The sequence below is a fragment of the Dipodomys spectabilis genome, unplaced genomic scaffold, assembly GCF_019054845.1.
Source record: "Dipodomys spectabilis isolate Male_0828 unplaced genomic scaffold, ASM1905484v1 ptg000054l, whole genome shotgun sequence".
Taxonomy (NCBI): domain Eukaryota; kingdom Metazoa; phylum Chordata; class Mammalia; order Rodentia; family Heteromyidae; genus Dipodomys; species Dipodomys spectabilis.
The window spans coordinates 32,334,670-32,357,693 of record NW_024870731.1 but is presented as its reverse complement, the minus strand read 5'-3'; the positions used below and the strand labels follow the sequence as shown (position 1 = coordinate 32,357,693).

The 23,024-nt window shown below is 46.2% G+C and overlaps 1 protein-coding gene across 1 annotated transcript in view; it reads left to right on the top strand.

Annotated features, from left to right (window-relative positions):
- The first annotated feature begins 13,348 nt into the window (after positions 1–13,348).
- LOC122108010 (RING1 and YY1 binding protein) overlaps positions 13,349–23,024 on the top strand; it is a 70,627-nt gene continuing 60,951 nt past the window's right edge. Inside the window, exons 1-2 of the mRNA XM_042679944.1 lie at positions 13,349–13,528; positions 14,304–14,429. Coding sequence (XP_042535878.1) covers positions 13,497–13,528; positions 14,304–14,429 — 158 coding nt within the window. The 5' untranslated portion in view covers positions 13,349–13,496. The remainder of the gene's footprint in view (positions 13,529–14,303; positions 14,430–23,024) is intronic.

Below are 23,024 nucleotides of genomic sequence, written 5' to 3'. Positions count from 1 at the left end.
GCCCCAAGCCCACTTTCTTCACCAGAGTCAGGAAACAGTAGCAGCTGCAGTTGTTGCTAAGGATGAGGGATCATGCACTGGGGAGTTGAGAGCATTGGGAGGGGGAACTGGGTAGTAGGAAGGAGGTCGTGAAATTGACCTTGCTTAGACTCTGCCCCCATTTGCTTTACCTAGAGACCTTCTGCAAGGAAAAATATTAGGCTTTTAATGACAGCCCTGACAAACAGGATCCATATGACCAAACCAATCTTAAAAAGCAACTGTTACAATTTGTTAAGGAGGAGTCATTAGATTACAAGGATCTTCTAGACTTTTCCTAGTCTGATATTTGGCTTCCAGTATGCACACAGAGCAAGGAGTTCAAACTTTTGGAGTTAAATACCAAGCACCTATGTTGTTTGCATTTCGTTGGATTTTTTTTCCACTCTCTGCAAACCATGCTATCTATCTATCTATCTATCTATCTATCTATCTATCTATCTATCTATCTATCTATCTATCCTTCCACTTTGTGATAAAATGCTAGAGTAAACAGAAACCCTCCAAAAGGTGTACTAGATTTCTAAGGAAAGTAAACAAACACCTTTGCTTTAGCTATATAAAAAAAAGAATTTAAAAATGGAGAAGAAGGGCCATTTCATTCACAGCTTATGGAATCCTACTGTTAACTGCTCTCCAAGTGAGTATATTTCTGAGGCAGGATTTAAATGGGACTTTTTGGGAAAGAAGCTGCTCCTAGCAGGGAAAGCACCCTACTGTTGTTGGCAGCCAGGCACTTTGGATTTGAGCCCTGACTTGAGTCCCCTGCTTCCTGGGCCCTCTGTTGCAACCCTTAGCCGCTGGAGTTCTGGTCCAGGAGAGGAAGGAAACCAAGGATGTGAGTGATTGACCCCAGGTTACATGGCTATGAGGCATCAGAATGTCAAGTCCTCAGGTTGCTCTAGGGGAGCCCTTTCCTCAAATACAAGAGTTCTCCATGTTTGGCTTTTTCTTCCCTCTGCGGGTGTCTCTACAGGTGGCTTAGACAGAGAGCTTGTCTGCAGTTAACTTCTGCCTGTATCTTCCCAAATCTGCCCTCTCATCCTTGTTTCCACCTGTTTCTAAGACATTTCAATTTGCACGTGCCAAAGTTACTTTGTAGAGTCAAGAGAGCAGACTTCCAGACGTCTTCCACCTCTTCCCTGAGAGCCAGCCCACCCAGTGATTACTGAAGGACCCAGTTCTGCCTATAAGACACAGAAGAGAGGATTTCTGAGGACATCTAGTGAGAGTTTTTTTGTTTTCCTCCTAAAAAGACACATGAAAAAATGTTTTTTTTTTCCCTTTAGAGGCATGTGTTGTAATATTGGGGTGGTGACAGCTATCTGCACTATGAGGAGAAACAGCTTTTGGTGAACATCAACAAAATGAGAAGAAAACTTGACCTTGGTTCGTTTGTTTGTAGTGCTAAGGGTTAAACCTGGAGCCTTTGTCGTATTAGGCGAATGCTCTATCAGAGAGCTGCACTCTCAGTCCTTATGTTATTAGGGCAGTGCCTTGCTATTAGCCTAGGCTAGCCTGGAACTCACGATCTTCCTACCTCTGCCTGCTGAGTGCAGGGACTACAGGTGAGGGACACCATGCCCAGCTAGAACTTGTATTCTCAATCACCAGCACTTCAGAGACCTGGGATTTCATTTATGCTAAATAATACATTTCCTATTGTTAGTATAGTTTATGTTTTTAAAAATTCATTTTGTTATTAGTGTTACTATTGTCCTAACATTCTAAGTGAAACTCATAACCTTGCGTGTATGTATTTCATCACGCTAGGCAAACACTCTATCACTGAGCATTAACCAGATCGCCTTAATCAAATTTATCATCTGGACAACTCAACTCATTATCTCCTCCTCTATGCAGTCTCTCCTCCTGATTCAATCTCTGTTAATACCACCATGATGAACTCAGTCACCCACAGGAGAAGCTTCCTAACTCCTCCCTCTGCTTCACGTTAAAATTCAATCTTGACTTAAGTCCAGGAGATTTGACTATTGGAAAAAACCTCTTTCCTTCCCTGTCCTTTCCAATTCTTTGCCCTTTTCACTGGTCTTCTGTCTTCTTTCTCAGCCTAACTCCAAGCTACTACCATCTAGATTCTTTATGAAGAGATTTAAAAATTAAAAAAAAAACAACAAAAAATGTTCAAGATGAATCCTACAACTTCCCTGACAAAATGAGTGAATGGCTCACCAATGTGTACATGTGTACATGATGGAATTCACTAGTGCGTTTTGCAAAATGCTTCCCCTATGTACCCAGCAAGTTCCAGCACACTGGGCCACCACACATGGCTGTTCCCTGATCCATCTGGCCATTCTTTGCTTGCCTCTGTCGTGATTCTGCTAGCCCCTACATTCTCAGGCACTTTCTTTTACTTCTGTCCAACACAGCATAGAAGAATTTCAGGAGAGCCAAAGATAGCATCTTCTATCTCCTCTGGATTTTTGTTTTGAACCCTGGTCTTTCGCCCTTAGTGTTGTGAGGGTATGTGGCAGGCTTCAGACATCTGTCCATCACAAGTTGCAAAGAGACATCCCTGGTTTTCTTCTTGGCAGTGTCTAATCCCAGGATGGTCATGCAAGATGGCTTTTAGCATCATCTGCACAGCTACTCAGGGCACTGCTCCTGCTCTGGGGTCTTGTCCCCTTCCTGGGGTCCTGTTTGTAGGCAGGCACCTCCTGCCATCTGCCTTATGAGTTCTCCACCCTCCCTCCTCACCTCCCAGCACCTGGGAAAAAGACTCCTTCCCTTCCTTCTTCCCAGCTTCTGTCCAGTCTAGCCCTACTTCCTTCCCTTCCCTGTGGGAATGTTGGAAGTTTAGAATTATGGAACATGAAAGGTAGGGGCTGGCAAGTTTTGTTTTGTTTTTCATTTGTTTGTTTGTTTTGCTTCTATTTCCTCCAGACAGAGACCTAAACAGTATGCTGGGGAGGATGAAACACTACCACCACCACCACCACCACCACCACCACCACCACCACCACCACATACACACACACACACACACACACACACACACACACACACCAAAAACCAGGAGACAAAAGAACCAGGAACAAACCACTCCCCTAGCCACCTGGCCACCTGGCCACCCCAGCTTTTCTTATCTCCTCACAAGCCCCATCTCTCCATGGCCCCCTCCCCTCCTGTGTTCCAGCTGCCTAGGCCTACAAGTCTTGTGTCTTCTACTTCAGTATTTTCAGACACTTAATAGAGATCTTAGACTTCATAGAGATCTGTCAATCTTGAGACTAGAAGGACAAAAGGCGTTGACTTTGGAGTCAGAAAACCTGGGTGAATCCAGCCACCTGCCTATGTAGCTGTGTGAACTTGGGCAAGAAACTTCCCTTCTCTACTTTTCCATAGTAGGAATGCATATGGAAGAGGACGAGGGAGGGAGGTGCAGGGTGCATGCCGAGGGGGGCTTTTATCCTATCCTGAGCCTTCTCATGTCTGGCTGATTTTGCCTTCTCCTCTGGTTCAAGCGGCTCATACTCCTGTGCCAGGTGCTCCTCCCATCTGCTAACCACATCCCTGGGGAACTTTGCGCTTCTCCAGGTGGTCTCTCTTCCTCCTCAGATGAACAATTTTCAGGATTCTTTACCCAGATTTTGGTGGGTGATGACATACAAATACTGGAAGTTCTGGTTCTCTCCCTCCCCCCCAACCCCGAGCCCCCCTCTACCCTGCCCCCAGGCTGTGGGACCAGTGTTTGAATCTCAGTTTCCTCATCTGAGCTATGATGGGAATGAAGACAACAAACTAACTAGATCCTTCACCATGTGAGGCCCTCAGCCCAGGTGATTTAGGGCTGATATCCCAGCCCAGTCTGTTTCTGAACCTATGACTCAGAAAAGTTACACACACACACACACACACACACACACACACACACACACACACACACACACACACACACACACACACACACACTCATTTATCCAAGAACACGATAACTGAGTCTCTCTCACAGTGCTATTGTTAAGAGCCCTGGAGTTGAAACACATGAAGTGTGTCTGGTGTGGGGGTACAAGCCTATCATTTCAACCCTTGGGAAGCTGAAACAGGAGTATCATGAGTTCAAAGCCAGTTTTGACACTCTGTCTCAAAAGAAAGAAAAAAGAAAGAAAGAGAGAGAGAGAGAGAAAGAAAGGAAGGAAGGAGGGAAGGAAGGAAGGGAGGGAGGGAGGGAGAGAGAGAGAGAGAAAGAAAGAAAGAAAAAAACTGGGCACGGTGGCTCACACCTATAATCATAGCTACTCAGGAGGCTGAGATCTGAGGATCCCAGCTTGAAGCCAGCTGGGACAGCAAAGTCCCTGGGAGCCTCTCCATCTCCAATTAACCATTCAAAAACCAGAAACGGAGCTGTGGCTCAAAGTGGAAGAGCACTAGTTTTGAGCAAAATCACTCAGGGACAGTGCCCAGGCCCTGAGTTCAAGCTCTGCAACTGACAAAACAAAAAACAAAAAACAAAAAAAAAAAAAAAGGAAAGAAAATAATGTAAAACACTTAACATGCTTAGCACTTGCCCAAGTAAACCCTACACCAGTGTGGGCTATTATTATCCTAGGACAGCCTCTCTTTAGCTACCCACAAATTCATGATGTGTACATTGGTTTGTCTGGACTGCCCCAACAAAATACCACAGCTCTGAGCTTAAATGAACTGAATTTTCTGGGGCTGGAAGTTCCAAATTGAGGTGCAGACCCAGTAACTTCTCCCAAGGCCCCTCTCCTTGAATTGTAGGTGGCATCTCTCTCTGTCCTCTCTCACATGCTCCATTTTGATATCTGTATGTTATGTCCAAATGTTGTCTTTTTCTTCCTTCCTCCCTCCCCTCCCTCCCTCTCTCCGTCCCTCCCTCCCACCCTCCTTCCTTCCTTCCTTCCTTCCTTCCTTCCTTCCTTCCTCTGTCATAGGGCTTTAACTCAGAGCCTAGACATTTGTCCCAGAGGTTAATTTTGCTCAAGGCTAGCACTCTACCATTTTGTGCTACAGCTCCACTTCCGGTTTTCTGGTGGTTAGTTGGAGATAAGAGTCTCACAAATTTTCTTGCCCAGGCTGGCTTTGAACCTAGATTCTCAGATCTCAGGCCTCTTTGAGTAGCTAGGATTATAGGCATGAGCCAGCAGTACCCAGTTTTCCAAATGTCTTCTTAAAGGGACACAAGGAAGGTTGGGCCCACTCTAGTGGTCTCATTAAGCTAATTGCCCCTTTAAGGATCCTAACTCCAATCCACTCATATTCTGACATCTTCACCATATGATTTTGAGTGGACCCAATTCAGGCCTTTGTAAGTTTACCCTGACATAGATATTCCTAATAAGTGTGTGGCTTCTCCTCCTTATGGCCCAAACCCCCACAGCCACCATCCTCTGAATTACCAACATCTGAGGACACTGGCTCTGGAAGGGTATTGGAAAAAGCCAAAAGTAATTCTTGCCAACCAGATTTTATACTCAGGTTTCAAAACTCTGCTTTTCTGGTGGCCAATTTCTTTCTAAGATTTTTTTGTTTGTTTTTTGGTTGGTCATGGGGCTTGAACTCTGGGTCTGAGTGCTGTTCCTGAACTCAAGGTGAGTGCTCTACCACTGGAGCCACAGTGCCACTTCTGGTGTTCTGGTGGTTAACTGGAGATAAGAGTCTCATGGACTTTCCTGCCCAGGCTGGCTTTGAACTGCAATCCTCAGATCTCAGTGAGCCACCAGTGCCTATCTCTTTCTAAGATATTACAAATGGAATTTCCCAGAAATTAACCATTCTGGTCCTCATTCATAAGAAGAGGGGGAGGAGTGTTGGTTCATGCTTGTAATCCCTTCTGCTCAGGAGGGGGAGATGGGAGTCATCGGCTTTTTCCTCTGAAGTAAATGAATGCTCTTGGCTCTAACTTTCTGTCTTCAAGATGTGATGGCTGTGATTGAAAGGGTAGAAATGTAGTTTGAAGGTGATGTTGGGGAAGCAATTTCTTGGCTTAAGGCCCCCAGAAATCTGGTTGGATAAAGGGACGAGATCGTGCCATTCCCAGGATATGAAAGCAGGGCTGGTCCTGTAGCTGTCTTGGGGACATGTGCCTGATCTGTACATCTCAGCCCCAACACAGAGCAGCTGATGAGTCTGCACTGGTCAAAACTGACACTATCACAGACCCCACACACCCTGTGTGGGGCCAGAAATACTTTTCTGTCTAAAAGGACCCCAGAATCCCCACTGCTGCCCTCCCTTCTTCAGTGACCCCAAACCCAGCTGGGTCTTTGAGAATGGGGTGTGTGTGTGTGTGTGTGTGTACTGGGGCTTGAAGTCAGAACTTCTATCTTTTTCACTGAAGGCTGATGGTACTCTACCATCTGAGCCACAGCTTCATTTCAGCTTTTCTTTCTCTTTTTTTTCTGTTTAATTGGAGAGAAGAGTCTCATAGACTTTCCTGCTCTCCCTGGCTTCAAATTGTGAGCTACAGATCTCAGCCTCCTGAGTAGCTAGGATTACAGGTGTGAGACACTGGCACCTGGTCAGCCTTTTCTTTCATAGACTGTGTTCTTTTATATCATTTCAAAGAAGTCTGCTTTCCATTGCCACCAAGCTTTTCTCCTGTATTTTCTTTCTTTTTTTTTTTTTGCCACTCATAGACCTTGAACTCAGAGCCTGGGATGCTGTCCCCAAGCCTCTGTGTGCTCAAGGCAAGCACTCTACCACTTGAGCCATAGCACCACTTCTGGCTTTTTCTGTTTATGTGGTACTGAGAGATTGAACCCAGGGCTTCATGCATGCCAGACAAGCACTCTACCACTAAGCTACATTTCTAGCCTCTCCCATATTTTTTTCTAGCAGTTTCAAGTTGTACTCTTAGGTCTATGATCTAGTTTAATTGCTGTAAATGTCGTGAGATGTAACACAGACATATTTTGTCTTGTGCTTTATTTTTCTTTTCTTTTTCTTTCTCCTACTGTGCAAGAGCTCAAATTGCAAAACACAGACACACACACACACACACAACTCCACGTGCACAGGTAACATTGTGACTGCTTGCAAAATCTGGGTAAGGTTCAACACAGAGGGTCAGTGAGCTCCACCTGACTCAGGGGTTGCTTCTTTAGAAGTTGACCCTATCACCTATTGGCATGCTCCAGATATCCTTCGTGATAGTAGCACCTTCCCTGAGCCAGTCCTTCCGTGCACTGAGTTACATTCTTCTCCTTTTCCAAAAACACTCAAGGTGCTTCATTGTTCCGAGAAATAATTTTCTCTCCCAAAGCACGTGGAAGGAATATTCTGCTCCGTGAAAGGAGAGGTGTGAGTTGTTAGCAATTAGGATCAAGATCTTAGCTTGCTAAGACTCTGTCCTTCTGGAGTGACCTTTCCAGTTGCCCGTGGCACTGTTTCTTCCTTCTTCCCTCCAGAAGTTTCACTACAGCCATTGAGATCTTGGGAGCCAGCACTGCTTTGACAACCTGGTTATTTGGCTACTCAATATTTTTTGAAAGATAACCAACTATTATTGCTATCAGTCTCTTAAAGAATGGACACTGAAATCAGCCAAGCCTTCATAAAAAGAGAAAACAAAAATTCAAGTTCTAAAAAATAAAATGTTGTCTTAGCCCAGTGCAATCCTCCTTAGAAGGCTGTTCTGAGGATTGAAGTTTGAAGCCAGCCTGGGCAGGGAAATCTGAGACTCCTCTCTCCAATAAACTACCAAAAGGCCAGATGTGGAGCTGTGAGTCAAGTAGTAGAGTGCTAACTTTGAGCAAAAAGAAACTCAGGAACAGTGCCCATGCCCTGAGTTCAAGCCCCAAGACCAGCATCAAGGGAAAAAAAAAAGTCATTCTTGGGTTGGAGGCATGGCTGAGTTGGTAATGCATGAGCCAATGAATGAAAATGTCAGGTACCAAGTTCAAGTCAGCTGGGATGCTCTCTCTCACCTGTAATCCTAGCTACTCAGGAAGCTGAGATCTGAGGATCACAGTTTGAAGCCAGCTGGGACAAGGAAGTCTGTGAGACTCTTATCTCCAACAAACTATTCAGAAGAATCCAGAAGTAGCGCTGTGGTTCAACTGGTAGAGTCCTAGCCTTGAGCAAAAGAGGCTCAGGGGCAGTGGCCAGGCACTGAATTCAAGCCCCAGAACTGGCAAAAAAAAAAAAAAAAAAGTCATTCTTTCTGAGAATTAACTACTGGCAATTTATTTGCTGTAGGCATCTCCTGTATTCTCCTCATTGCAAAGCTACAGCCTGGACCATGTTTTGAGGCTCCCATCATCAAGAATAATTTAGGTGGCAGGGGTAAGCCCTAAGGCGGCTTTTTCCTCTCACTGTCTATAGTACCTTCCTGCGGTTTTCCTAAGAGTCAAAGTCCTAGCCTAAGTGTTTAGGGTTCCAGCTAAGAAGTAGCAGTTGCAAACTTAAAGACAGGGGGGAGTTGATAACTTCGTAGAACTTCCCCTTGAGGTCTACCAGTGGCTTTCGGTTCTTTCACGAGCCAAAGAAAGGGAAGAAACTTCCTCAGGCTGCCTCTCTCAGAACAACTCCCAGTCCTGGATATTTGAAGGGTCCTCCCACTGCCTCCCTTCTCTCCAGGGGTCTGCCTCTTGAAGCACTTCATTCAGTAAGGCAGACCCACACACTGTTCTAGATGGATGGATTCTCAGTGGTTCTCATGAAATTCAGAATAAAGCTCTCCAGCCTGTCCTGGAGTACGGCAACTGACCACAGCCTGCTTTACCTGCTTCTTCAACTCTGCTCTGCCCCTTTCTACATCGTCTTTTCCTCCTTCACCACCTTCATCTTTTCAGGGAACTCTACTCACCTGCCCCTCAGCTGCATCATCACCTTTGCTAGTACCCCAATACCCCGCATCCTGCATTTTGTCTTGCTTCATAGCAATAGTCATGATTGCAATCAATCATTTGGGTAAGGCCTGGTGCCGAAAGTAAATGTACACTCTGAAACATTGGGAATTAAGTCTGTCGTGTCTTTTCAATCTTCTAGTCTCAGAAATGAGCATAGCCTATAAGCCTAGCTACTCAGATAGCAATGAGGACCAAGGTTCAAAGTCAGGAAAATCCTGGCAGGTAAATCCTCCAGACTCTATCTGCAAATAAGCAACAAAAAGCCAGAATTGGAGGCATGGCTCACATGGTAGATCACCAGCAATGAGTGAGGGAAAAAGCTGAAGGACAGCAAAAAGCATTGAGTTCAAACCCAATATTGGTGCGTGCGTGTGCGCGCGCGCGCACACACACACACACACACACTATTGCTAAATGTCAACTATTGTCCTCAACTCCTGCCACTGTTCCAGGCATTTGACAGGTAATAGCAGAGGGAGAGAGAAAACCACCGTCAATTTCTGACATTATGGATGTTAAATTCTACTGGTTTGATGATCTCCTAAACAAGGAAAGAGAACTTCGGGCATGTTGTGGTAAATGTCAAAGAGAAAAAAAAAGAAAAATAGAAAGGGACTCTTGAGGCATCAGGTTCTAATTATGAAGTTTTTAGACTCAGTCACCAAGAAAACCTCAATGAGAAGAATGTGACTTTTGAGTCAAGACTTGAAAGGAGTGAGGCAGCTGACAATGTGGATATCTAGGGAAAGAGCTTTGGGGCAGCAGCTAGTGCAAAAGCCCTGAGGCCCTGAAGGTAATAAATTGTTACAAGGAACAGTAAAGATGCCAGCAGGAGTACAGTGGACTAAATGAGAGGGAAAGAGTCAAACTGGTTTTAACCTGCCCTATACACTGATGAAATCAATGACATAAGCATTTCCTGGGGAGTGCTTCTACCTGGCATCTACACTGAAATCATGGGTTCCAAATAATTTTTAAGCAGAGGAACTATTCCTTCAAAGCAAATGACCTACAGTATTTCCCATCATGCTTGAGTTGAAATACCTCATCATAGAGTCAGGTGCCCTGGAGCATACACTACAGGAGTCCCCTCTGTTCCTACAACCCAATGGAGATTTTCCACATTTACCTCCAATACTTCAACAAAATTAGGGCCTCTCTAGTTGCAACCAGAGGATTATCTGTGGGCCTCCTAATGAGTTCTTAGAAATTAGCTCTTTATTTTCTTCCCTTAAAAATCATTTGTGTGTGCATGCGTGTGTGCATGCACGCGTGTGTGCATTGGTACTGGAGCTTGAACTCCAGGCCTGGACTCTGTCTCTTAGCTTTTTTTTGCTCAAGGTTGACACTCTACCAATTGAGATACAGCTCTACTTCCAGCTTTTTTGAATTAATTGGAGATAAAAGTCTCAGAAACTTTTCTGCCCTAGATAGCTTCGAACCATGATCCTCAGATCTCAACCTCCTGAGTAGCCTTAAAAAACTTTTTTTTTGTCAGTCGTGGGGCTTGAACTCTGGGCCTGGACGCTGTCCCTGAGCTCTGGGGGACACTTTACCACTGGAGCCACAGCACCACTTCTGGTTTTCTGGTGGTTAACTGTAGATAAGAGTCTCACAGACTTTCTTGCCCAGGTTGGCTATGATCCTCGATCCTTAGATCTCAGCCTCCTGAGTAGCTAGGATTACGGGCGTGAGCCACTGGTGCTTGGCCTTAAAAAAATACATTAAAAAAAACCCACACAATTAATTTTTTAAGGTACCAATGAACAAAGATACAAAAAGATGTACTGAAAACAGTCAGTGTCCTATGGATAAATAAAGTGTGATGGAAATTATAGTGGGATTCTACACACTTCACCAAGCAAACAAAGAAAAATGAACGATGGAACTAAGCAACAGTTGTGGACATAACACAAATATCATGTTGAGTAAAAAGTGCCAGCCAGACACAAGAGACACAATGTGACTTGTGGATATGCTGGTCATGAACAGGTAAAACTGATCTGGGGGCCAGGTGCCAGTGGCTCACGCCTGTAATCCTAGCTACTAAGGAGGCTGAGATCTGAGGATCATGGTTCAAAGACCAAAAAATAAAAATAAAAAACCTAATCTGGGCTGAGAAGTTGGGATGGTGATTACCTAGGGTGGCAGCCAGATGTGCTAAGGGTATGAAAATGTTGTATACTATCCTGATGCTGTGGCTTATGCCTTAATCAGAGTTACTCAGGAGGCTGAGACCTGAGGATCACAGTTCAAAGCCAGTGCTGGTAGAAAAGCCCACAGGTCTCAATTCTATATATATGTTATTAATATCTTTAGTTGTACAGAGGAGTTGCCATTCAACAAAACAGTTTATGAATACATTGCAACATGATCAATGTCACCACTTTTAACATTCCAATCCAACTAACCAGCAAGAAAGTCAGAAGTGGAACTGTAGTTCAAATGATAGAGCTCCAGCCTTGAATGAAAGAGCTAAGGGACAATGCTCAGGCCCTGAGTTCAAACCCCAGGACCACCAACGTAAAAAGAAAAAGAAAATGGTCTTTTCTTGCATCTGAAAAACAAAATGTTCTTTTCTTGCATCTGAATGATGTGCACGGAGTGGCAAAATGATTTGTGTATTTTACTGTACATTAATAATAATTATTTGTTTCCTTTCCACTCTCTGAGGACTCCTGCCATCCTGAGGCCACTCTCCCAGTAGGATTTTTTTTTTTAAATTAAATCCAGCGATAGGCATATAACCCAAGGCCTCTTGCATGCTAGGCCAGCACTCTATCCTTGATTTATAGGTCCTCCGCCCCTTCAATACTCCTTTCTTTCAGTACCTTCACATTAGGGGCAGTGTCTCCCGGAGTATGCCAGATAGACCCCAGAGACCAAGACTGCTGGCACTGAGCCAAGGCTGAAGTGTGAATTCCTTGGCTATCTCTGGGCCTCTCTTCCTCTAGGACTCCACCTTCTCTCCTCTTCCTCCCTTTCAGCCTCCTTTCACAGGAAGTTTCCGTGGCTGAGGCCTGGAAGGTTGCTGATTTCTTGCTAAACGGCATCGCTGGCCCTCCTCCGTGCGCCTGCTCTGGAGAGGACATAATGTGCAGATCAAGCTTATCACTGTCACACTGGCTCCCTTTTATTCTCTCCTTTCTGATGGGGGGACGGCGGAGGGAGAGGAGGGAGAGCGGGGAGAGGCGGGGTACGGATCCCATGACTTCCTGCTCCCCGCCTTTCCAGCCTCCACGTTCTCCCCCCCAGTCTCTAGTCCGGGTTAGGCTTCCCTCCCAAGGGGCAGTGTGATAACAACCTAGTTAGCAATGGCTTGTTAACTGGGCCTACACGCAGTCTTACTTCCCTGTGCCCCCACCCCCATTCCAGCATCACCTGGGGTTCCAGCCCCACCGGGCCAGTGCCTTTGATCTAGGGTAGTGTCCCCTCAACGCCCACAGGCACAGGGTGGAGTCATGTTCAAGTCTGTTTGGCCACTGCAGGACAGAAACTGAGCCCCCCCCCCCCCCTTCAAGGATCTGCTAAGCTGGGGGCACTGGTACCCCAGCCAGGCCCAGACACTTCGTAAGTGCCAGCCCACCCCCCTTCCACGTGCTTTCCACCCGTTGTGTGCCTGGATTTTCACGACCTCCATGGGAGGAGGGCCCAGCGGCCTCATTTTGGAGGGGAGGGAGCATCGGCACCGGGTTAGAATGCTGGCATGCAGTCGCCAGGGTCTGAATAGCAACTTCTCGGGGGAAACGCCCTATTCAGGCTCTCGGGGAGTCGGAGCCCGAGCCCGGGCCCCGGAGCCCGGGGGTTCGGCCTCGGGGCGGTTAGTTGCACCACACCCTGCCCGCAGAGTTCCCTCCCGCGTCGGAGGGCCGGGCGTCCGTCCCGGGAGCCGGGACTTCGGGAGAGGCACGTACAAAGCTCCGCGTGGCAGAGGAGCACAAGTGCGCGGGGAGGGAGGATGCGGGCCAACGGAGGCCCTGTCGGCTCCCGGGGAATTGCAAGCCTCGAGGCGTCGCGGCTGTTGCAAGCCCCCACGGCGCGCGCAAACTGCGCGGAACTACTTCTCCGGGGCGGCTGCGGGGCCAGGGTCCCAGCCGCGGCTTCACGGGGGCGGCCGCAAAGGGCCCCAAGTCGGTTGCCAGCTCTCGGGCGCGGCCACGTGCGCCCCGCCAGGCTCGCACGCTCCGCCGCGCCGGGCCGCGGGGGCCACCGGCAGGCACGCGCGCCCCCAGCGCGCACACACTCCCGGGCACGCACACCGACGGCCCGGCCCACGTCCGCCCCGCCCCGCCCTCCCCCGCGCCCCGCCCCCGCCCTCGCGGCGCCGGCCGCCGCCCTCCCATTGGCTGCACGGCGCGTGACGCGCGGCGCCCGGCCCCGCCCCTCGTCAGTCACTCGGCGGAGGCGGCGCTGGCGGGGACTAGTCTCGTCCGGAGACTGGCAGCGGCGGCGGCGTCGGCGGCGGCGGCCGGAGCTTGAGCCCCAGCGGCGGAGGGAGGGCGGGCGGGCGGGCGCGGGGGTGGGAGGGGGGCCGGTCCGCGACGACTCCCGGACGGCGGTTCTCCTCCGAGCGGCGCCGGTTTCGGCTTGGGGGGGGGGCTGGGGTACAGCCCATCCATGACCATGGGCGACAAGAAGAGCCCGACCAGGTACCTGCTCCGAGCCGAGGGGGCGGAAGGGGAGGGCGGCTGGGGGCGGGCGGGGGCCGGCGACGACTAGGCCCCGGAGCCACCCGGGGCGGGGGTGGGGGAGGCGCTGCTAAGATGGAGATCCGGGGGCGGGGGGAGGCGGCGGCGGCGGCGGGCGGCGGCGGCGGCGGCGGCAGCGGCGGGAGGCGGTGTCGCTCCCGCTCGGGGCCGGCGGCCGTGCGCGCCGCAGCCATGGCGGCTCCTCCTCAGCCGCCCTCCGCCGCCGCCGCCGCCGCCGCCGCCACTCCTCCCAGACAAAGGGAGATTTAACCAGGTGGGGAGGGAGGGAGGGAGGGCGCGAGCAGGGGAGGGGAGAGGGAAGACGCCGGCCCACTCCCCGCCGCCGGCCTCGGGCCGCCCCTGCGCGCCCCCCTCCAGATCCGGCCCGCGGCTTCCCTCACCGGCCTCCCCCCCCCCCACGCTCAAGTCCACAAGTCCGCCCGCTTCCTGCGCCCGGCGCGGCCCTTCCCGGGGCGCCGCCGCCGCCGCCGCCCGCGGCTCGAGGCCCCCCTCGGCCCCCGGGGCTCGCAGGGTGCCGGCGGGGGCGCCCGGCTGCCGCTTCCCCGGTCCCCGAAAAGGGTGGGTGGTCGCCCGAGAGCGAAGTTTCCAGCGCCGGCTGGATTCCTGCGGAATGACGACGGCTCACCAAGCCCTGTGTTTTTTTGCCTGTCTCTCCTCCTCTCTTTCCTGCCCACCCCCTGGCTCCCCTCCCCTCCGTCCCCCACTCCTCCCGAAGGCCGAAGAGACAAGCGAAGCCCACCGCAGACGAGGGCTTTTGGGATTGTAGCGTCTGCACCTTCAGGAACAGCGCCGAAGCCTTCAAATGCAGCATCTGCGACGTGAGGAAAGGCACCTCCACCAGGTACTGGAGAGCTCCCATCTCGGTGAAAGGACTTGGTTGTTGTTCTTTCAAGGTGGGCGAAGGGAGGGTAGTGAGCCGTACTTTCTTGCCCTCTTTCCAACTTGTTGATTGCTTCCTTTTCTGCATTTGGGGTGGGGGGGCGGGGTGGGTGGGTGATGTGCGATGCGTTTAGCCTTGTGCCTTTGCAGGGTGCAAGGCCCCCTGTTCACGGAAGGGAATTTTCTCAGGTCTTTGGTCTTTCTTCAAGCGAACACTGGGTTTGTTTGACACTTGTATCCTTTGGGTTTATTGGCGCTGACTCTCAAAAGAGGAAACGAGGCTGTTGCTATGGATTGTAGGACATGAGACCTTTATATTTTTGCCTTGTGCTGAATGGTTTTAATTTGCCTTTCCTGAGTTGTTTTTCTTTTGGAGGAATTTAATGGTGGTGTTACAGTAAGACTGGTTGTGCTTTTCCTGTCATGAGCTGAAAATTTCTGTTACTTCCTTGTACTTGAAAATAAATATGGAGAGTGTTGGTGAAATGCATTTTTGGGGGGGAGGGAGGGAAACGCTGATAGGTCGAGGTTTTTAATTAAGTTATGCAGAGGGTGGAGGACGATTGTGCAAAATGGTGATTAGAATGACTATTTTGAAGTGTGTGTCTAAAAGTTCTTTATGATGAAAAGAACGTTGGAAGAATTCCTTTTCATTTAGATGAAGGTGGGAAACTGTATGTAGCATCAAAACAAGTGTAACTACTCTAGATCTAACATTTAGATAAGTTGATAAAATGTCAAGGCTGATTTTACAGTCTTCCGGTCATCTTTTTAAATTTTATTTGGGATTTAAACTGTGAGAATGTTCTTGGTGTCATTTAATGACTTGGCAGTGGGGCGCTTGTGAAAGCCGGACTTAGTTCTTAGTGGATACTTGAAGACTTAAGGTTGATTGCCCAAAGTCTCATTTCATCAGGTATTTGTTTTGAATTGGCAGTGTTTCAGTGTACTCTGTAGTAGACTTCAGCAATTCCTACTGGATGACAGACACTCTTTGGGTGAAAATGTCTTGTTATAAGGCTTCATTGCTTTGTTTATACCTGAGATTAAATTGAATCAACATAATTACTGATGGAATTGTTCTGTGGAGTCCAGTAACTTTTAAGTCATAATACCTTTGAATAAAAAATACTCAAGAACCAAAAATATTTCCTCAGAGTACTTTTGGTTTTTTTTGTTCTCTCCTGAGACAGCCTTCGTGTGGAGTCCAGGCTGGCCTCAAACTCAACCATCCCGCCTTCTCCTCCCCACTTTGTGTGTGTAGAGTTTTTTTGCTATTGTTGTTTTGTTTTGTTTTTGCTCTGGTCCTGGGGCTTGAACTCTGGGCCTGGGTGCTGTCCTTGAGCTTTTCTTTGCTTAAGGCAGGTGCTCTAGCACTTGAGCCCTAGGGCCACTTCAGCTTTTTGGGTAGTTTATTGGAGATAAAAGTCTCTCGAATTTCCCTGCCTGGCCTAGCTTCTAACAGTGATCCTCATATCTCAGTCTCCAGAGTAGTTAGGACTATAGCCTTGGGCCACAAGCTCCAGGCTTGTAGTCCTTTATTTTTTTTTTAATTAGTGTAAACTTTTTATTGATTTAGTTACAATAAAAACCCCACCTCGGTGATTTCACAAATGTTGTTTTACTGTCTAAAATAGGGGATTCCATCAGATGGAATGAAAGTTTAGAAATGTGTTACTTAAATCAATAGTGATTGTGTATTATTTATGAGTAATGTTTTTTTACATGTAGAATCCCTCAGAGGCCAAACCTCTTTATTGTGGTTTTGCTTTGAGTGTTACTGTAGATGATGTTCAAGTAAATGACTAGGAAACTCCTAAGAACTTGAGAACCTTGCTGGTGAAAAGAAACTTAAACCAAATTCAAAAGTTTACATCTGATTTATTGCTGGGAATAATTACTTCATAGGGAAATACTATTCATTTTCTACATGCATTTAAAAAAAACTGACTCATCAACTTTTTGGAAGCACATGGCAAGTTAGACTTAAGTTTAAAGTTTTTTTTCAGAATTGCAGATAACAGTAAAATTCAGTTTTAATATATTGAATTAGAAATATTTTAGAATCTTTTCAGCAAAAGGATGCTGGAGTACCTACCCTTTTTAGATGGTTTTGTGGGGTTTTTTGTTTGTTCCTTTTTTTTTTTTTTTTTTTTAATGTCATGGAGTTGTTGCACACAGATTTCTCAGGGCTTTTAAACCCTATCAATTCTTGATAGTTCTACCTGAACAAAGTTTGTTTCATTTTGGTTACTGTTGGTATTTTGATGTTTTAGATCTTTTCAGAAGGGATCATAAATTGGACTACAAAGGACATTTTGGCTTCCTTATGGATGGGTTTCATATGGAGAGATGAGTTTGACAGGTATTCAACCTGTCCTAGGTGGTATAACAGCTTGGTTTGATTTCTCTGGTTCTGGCTACTGCAATAATTTTTCCCCCCAGGGCTAGGACTTGAACTCAGGGTGTGGGCACTGTCCCTGAGCTTCTTTTGCTCAAGGCTAGCACTCTACCACTTCAGCCACAGTACCCACTTCTGCTTTTTCTGTGTATGTGGTACTGAGGAATCGAACCCAGGGCTTCATGCATGCTAGGCAAGCACTTTACCACTAAGCCACACTTCGAGCCCCAGTTTATCATTTTTATCCTTATTGTTAAATCATCAACCAGCAACTCAGGAAAACAGTTTTGAAGTATAGTGTTGGTCCAGTAGGACACATACTACCTGTATTTGTCCATTGTTGATAGTTTGCTGTCCATTCAGAGATGATGTGTTGATTTCCTAGGATATAAAAGTCATTGGGCCAGGGGAGGAGAGTGGGAGTGTTGAAAGTCTGTTAAGTTGGCTGCCTCTAATTCTATCTACTCAGGAAGCTGAGATCTGAGGATCACTGTTCTAAGCCAGCCCAGGCAGGAAATGTCTGTAGGACTCATCTCCAATTAGCCACCAAAAAACAGGAAGTGGTAGTGTGGCTCAAGTAGTAGAGCATCAGCGTTGAGCAAAACAGTGAAGGGACAATGTACAGGTACTGCTGAGTTCAGGTACTCGGACTGGCACAAAAACAAAAAGGATGTCAAGTGACTGTAACTGAGTTATAAAGTCCTTTCACAGAGGCAATGTAATATAAAGTAAGATCCAGCAGTTTGACACTTTGGGGACACTATCAGGAGTCCCTCCTTCCATTTCATCTGATAAGGAAAATTGATTTCTTTGAAATCACCTGCTTTTTTTTTTTTTTTTTTTACTACTATTGACTTATGCACAGTATTTTAAATTCTGCAGGTGGTATCAAGTAGGTGGTTTTGGATGGGAACTTCATTTCTTTTTGGAGCAACAGAGAGCCGCAGAAAGGAAGGTCGGAAAGCTGTAAAGAATATGTTAAGGGAAAAGGAGGGGATACTTAATAGTCTACTTGGAAGTTCTGGTGCCACTAGAGATCTACATTTTAGATGTAATACTGAAGTGAAATGGGTGTTGGAGAATTTCTGGTTTGATTTTTGGGGAAGACTGAAGACAAAATCTTCCTATATATTTATGATCTTCCTGTCTCCACCTCCCCAATGTAGTAATTAAGAGGCATATGCAGCACCATGCCTGGCTTTCTCTGCTTCTTCCCTATGGTTCTTCTTTTATACTATGCCAATCTGTAGCCCTTATTATTTTTATTTATATAATATATATCTACATATATATGTAAATATAAATTTATATATTTACACATGTAAATATAGATTTATATAATAAATTTATATATAAATATATATAAACATATATAAATGGGAGGGGGGGGTCAGTTGTGGGGTTTGAACTCTGGGCTTGGTGCTGACCCTCCCTCAGCTCTTCAGCTCAAGGCGAGCTCTCTGTTGAGCCACAGCGCCACTTCTGGTTTTCTGGTGGTTTATTGGAGATCAGAGTCTCACAGATTTTCCTGGCTGTGCTGACTTTGAACCGCAGTCCTCAGATCTCAGCCTTTTGAGTAGCTAGGGTCACAGGTGTGAGCCACTAGCACCCGGCTTTATGTGTGGGTGTATGTATGTGTATGTACATATATGCATATATGTACATACACATACATACACCTATTTTATTTTTTTTTTGTCAATCCTGGGGCTTGAACACAGGGCCTGGCCACTGACCCTGAGCTGCTTTTTTTTGGCTCAAGGCTCCCACTCTACCACTTGGGCCACAGAGCCACTTGTGGCTTTTCTGTTAATGTGGTACTGAGGAATTGATCCCAAGGCTTCATGCATGCTAGGCAAGCACTGTTATCACTAAGCCACATTCCCAGCCCTGGTTATTATTTTAAGTGTGGTTTATTTATTGTTTAGAGTGCATCTATTACCACAATCCAGGTTTTAGAACATTGTTGTCTTGTCAGTAGATTTTTTTTTTTACTCCCCTTCTTTGATGGCACTGTAAAGTCTTCATGTGGAGTAGCTATGGACAACTGGGAAAGATGCTTCTCACTGTTCTGATAGACTAATCCTTGCAAGGTGGAAGATGATAAGCTTCTGGAGCTGTGTGGAGTGTGCATGATGGCAGGTGAGGGGGGGAACCCAGTCTCTTTCTCCGTGACAGCTAGTTTTCTCAGTCCATTTTGCCAGTCTCAAGAAGAGGGTGTTAGCTTTTAAAAGAAGTAGGTAGTAAAGCCTACAAATTGCAGGAATTTATCCTAAGACTTCTGAACTTCTCAAGTATCGGGCATAGTAACTTCCTAGATCTGGTTATGGACATATTTTACTTTTGTGCTCGTTATTATTCCTGAGTTCTGTGTTGCAGAAATTATTGGGCATCATGTGCTCATATCTGTAATCCTAGCTGCTTTAGGAGGTTGAGATCTGAGGATCATGGTTTGAAGCAAGCCCTGGCAGGAAAGTCCCTAAGACTCTAACCAGCAAAAAGTCAGAAGTGGAGCTGTGGCTCAAGTGGTAGAGCACTAGCCTTGAGCAAAAATGCTCCAGACAAGTGCATGCATGCACGCACGCATGCATGCATGCACATGAAGAAATTTACCTCTGGACACTGGTGGCTCACACCTGTAATCCTAGCTACTCAGGAGTTGATTTGAGGATTTCTGTTCAAAGCTAGCCAGGGTAGGAAACTTCAGTTAATGAGCAAAAAGCTGGAAGTGGAGGTGTGGCTCAAGTGGTAGAAACACAGCTTTGATACTGAATCTTGAACTGCGGGCCTTGTGCTCTGGCTTAGCTTTCTCGCTCAGCACTAGTGTTTTACTATCACTTGAACCATGCCTCCAATGTCCAGTTAATTGGAGACAAGAGTCTTGAGGACTTTTCTGTGTAGGCTGACTTTGAACCAAGAGCCTTTGGATGTTAACTTTCTAGTAGCTAGGATTATAAACATTAGCCACTAATGCCTGGATAAGAGCTTGTTTTATTTAAACTCTGATTTTTTGACTATTTTCATTCCGAAAAATTTACTGTCTTTAGAGCTTTTATAGACAAGTAGCACATTAGATATTTGTTACAGTTGTGTAAAAATAACCAGATTTACAAAAGTTTGGTACTCAGGGTACTGAATTGGAAGAATTAAAGAAGCAGCTGCTTTATGTGTAAAACATGTTCTTTGGTGGAAAAGTCCCCAATTGTTTGCAGTTATAACTTTGGACATTCCCCTCAAGTTGATACTCTGACAATTCAAAATCCCTTGAAAAGTCAGAGGTAACGTTGTAAAGTTTTAAGGAAAGATAGAACATAGTTGTGATCTTTGCTGGTGATCCTTTTTAGATAGGAAAACTCCCAGAAAGACAACAAGGTACCTATACTGGAACAGAGCCAGCTCTACTACCCATATTTCCTGGGAATATAACCACTGTGGTTTTGTGTTTTGAGTCACATTGCTTTTGTTTGTGTTTGTCAGAAAATTACCACTGTCTTCCAAATCATTAAACCTTCATCAAATCTTAAAACCTCAAAACTGGTATAAAAGCTGGCACAGTTTTAAATATTATTCTTACCTAGGGATGGAATAATTTATTTTGGCTAGGTGCCAGGGTCTCCCACTCATAATCCTAGCTACTCAGGAGGCTGACATCTGAGGCTTGTTGGATTGTGGTTTGAAGCCAGCCTGGAAAGAAAAGTCCATGAGTCTTTTAAGTCTAATTATCTAGCAAAAAAACTGGAAGTGGAGGCATAGTTTAAGTGGTCCACATGGAGCACCAGCCTTGAGCCAATATTGGCACTGAAAATAGGTGGGTAGGTAGGTAGGTGGTAGGTAGGTAGTAGATTGATTGATTTTTGTCTAGGCTCTAGGTGTGCAGTAGTGTAAAGACAGGCAAGGCCCTATTCTCATGAAACTTGAAACACTATATAGGAGAGGAAAAACTAAACAGAAAAATGAGGGAACTTCATCTGATGAAAAGTGATAGGAACTATAGAATGATGAGAACTGGACAGATGACTGCTTTATTAGTGCTTGAGATGTGCATTTGCCTACTTAGAAAACAGTAATGCTGTTTGCTTTTCGAGCAGGGGATAATTACTTCTGTAGGTTTATTTTCTTATTTAGCTATGGCAGTTAAGAGTTGTAGCCTTTATGGCCAAAATACTAAACTTTTCTTGTTTGTGTATTGTAAACTAATTTCAGGCCATTTGATGTTCTAGCATATTCTAATTAATAGGTTGGGAAGTCTTTTTTTTTGGGGGGCTGGTTGTGGGACCTGAACTCTGGGCCTGGGTGCTGTCCCTCAGCTCTTCAGCTCAAGGCTAGCGCTCTACCACTTGAGCCACAGTGCCACTTCGGCGTTTTTTTCTTTTTGTTTATGTGGTGCTGAGGAATCGAACCCAGGGCCTTATGCATGCAAGGCAAGCACTCTACCACTGAGCCACTTTCCCAGCCCAGGATAGGAAGTCTTGAATGGCTTCATTTCTGTAGTAGTCACATAGCATACTTTCATTGTATTTTCTGGGAGGTGCTCCATAATTTAGATACATTCCTCAAGTAATTGTAGTTTGTCAAAACACTTTACCAAAACTAATTCAGTTTTTAGTACTTACTTGGTCTATAATGTCTCCTTCATGATGTGAGCAAATACATAATGTCTTGCTTTTTTCTTGACTACCCCATTACCAGTGGTTTTTCTTTTTGTGGCATCTTTTAACACTCCAAAAGTAATGCTTATCTATTCAGTTAAGGTTTGGACCATTAAAGAGCAATACATAAATCAGTCTAAAGACTTGATGAATAAGTGAGCCCACTTTGTAACTGGCACCTGGATTCTTGATCATATTCAGAGAAGATTTCCAGAAGCCTTTTGTACACGGCCCGCTGTTATTCCTAGGCTGACTTCTGGCACTAGAGATTAATATTGCTTGTTTTCGTTTGAATCATACAGGATATGCACTTCTGGGTTCTTCATTAGCTCATTTTTATGATTGTGAGATTCATCCATGGCATTATATGGAGTTCTTTTCTTTTTTTCTTTTTTTTTTTTGGTTGGTCCAGGGGCTTGAACTCTGGGCCTGAGTGCTGCCCTCAGCTCTTCAGCTCAAGGCTAGCGCTCTGCCACTTGAGCCACAGAGCCACTTCCAGTTTTCTGGTGGTTTATTGGAGATAAGAGAGTTTCACAGCCTTTCCTTCCCCGGTCTGGCTTTGAATCTTGATCCTCAGATATTAGCCTCCTGAGTAGTTAGGATTACAGGCGTGAGCCACCAGTGCCCAACCAGTTCTTTACTAGTGCTGTTTTGTCCTAAGACTACTTTGCATACAGACCCTTCCTTACAAAAGTAGACAGGACTGCTGTTCATTTTCATCACCTGTGTAATGAAAATGTCTCTGGCTCCCTCCCGGGGTCACAAGTCCACAATCACTATGTGAGAAGAATGAAACCTGTATGTAAAACTATCTAGGCATCTAATTTTTGCCCCTCATCAATAGTGTTGATTAGTCATTTTTATTTCAAGGCATTGGTTAAATAAGTGGGAAATGTCTGCTTTTAAGCAATTTACCTAGCCTTTTGAAAAGACTAGAGTATAAAGATACCCAGTGATGGGAAGGTTATGGAGAGCAAAGAGTAAGGGAAGCAACACTGTTAACTGTATTGTGAAGGAGATTGGAGACTAGTCTCTTGGTCTTCATAAAGGAAGCTGTCACTGAATTGGACATAAACTTTGCCTTTGTGACTTTTGGATGTAAGTTAATGGTTCTGTTACTTCCTTGCTGTGCCTGCCCCCTCATTTTTTTTTTTTTGTCGGTCGTGGGGCTTGAACTCTGGGCCTGGGCGCTGTCCCTCAGCTCTTCAGCTCAAGGTGAGCTCTCTACCACTTGAGCTACAGCGCCACTTCCGGTTTTCTGGTGGTTTATTGGAGATAGGAGTCTCAAGGTCTCTCCTGCCCGGGCTGGCTTTGAACCGCGATCCTCAGATCTCAGCCTCCTGAGTAGCTAGGATTACAGGCGTGAGCTACCAGCGCCCGGCATCTGCCCCCTCATTTTTGAGATGGTTCTCTGTAGTTGATTTTCAGAAGTTCTACCTCACCCTCTGCAATCCTCCTGGTTTTGGGATTCTAGGTCCCACCACCATGCTAGGCTCCTTCCCTGTCT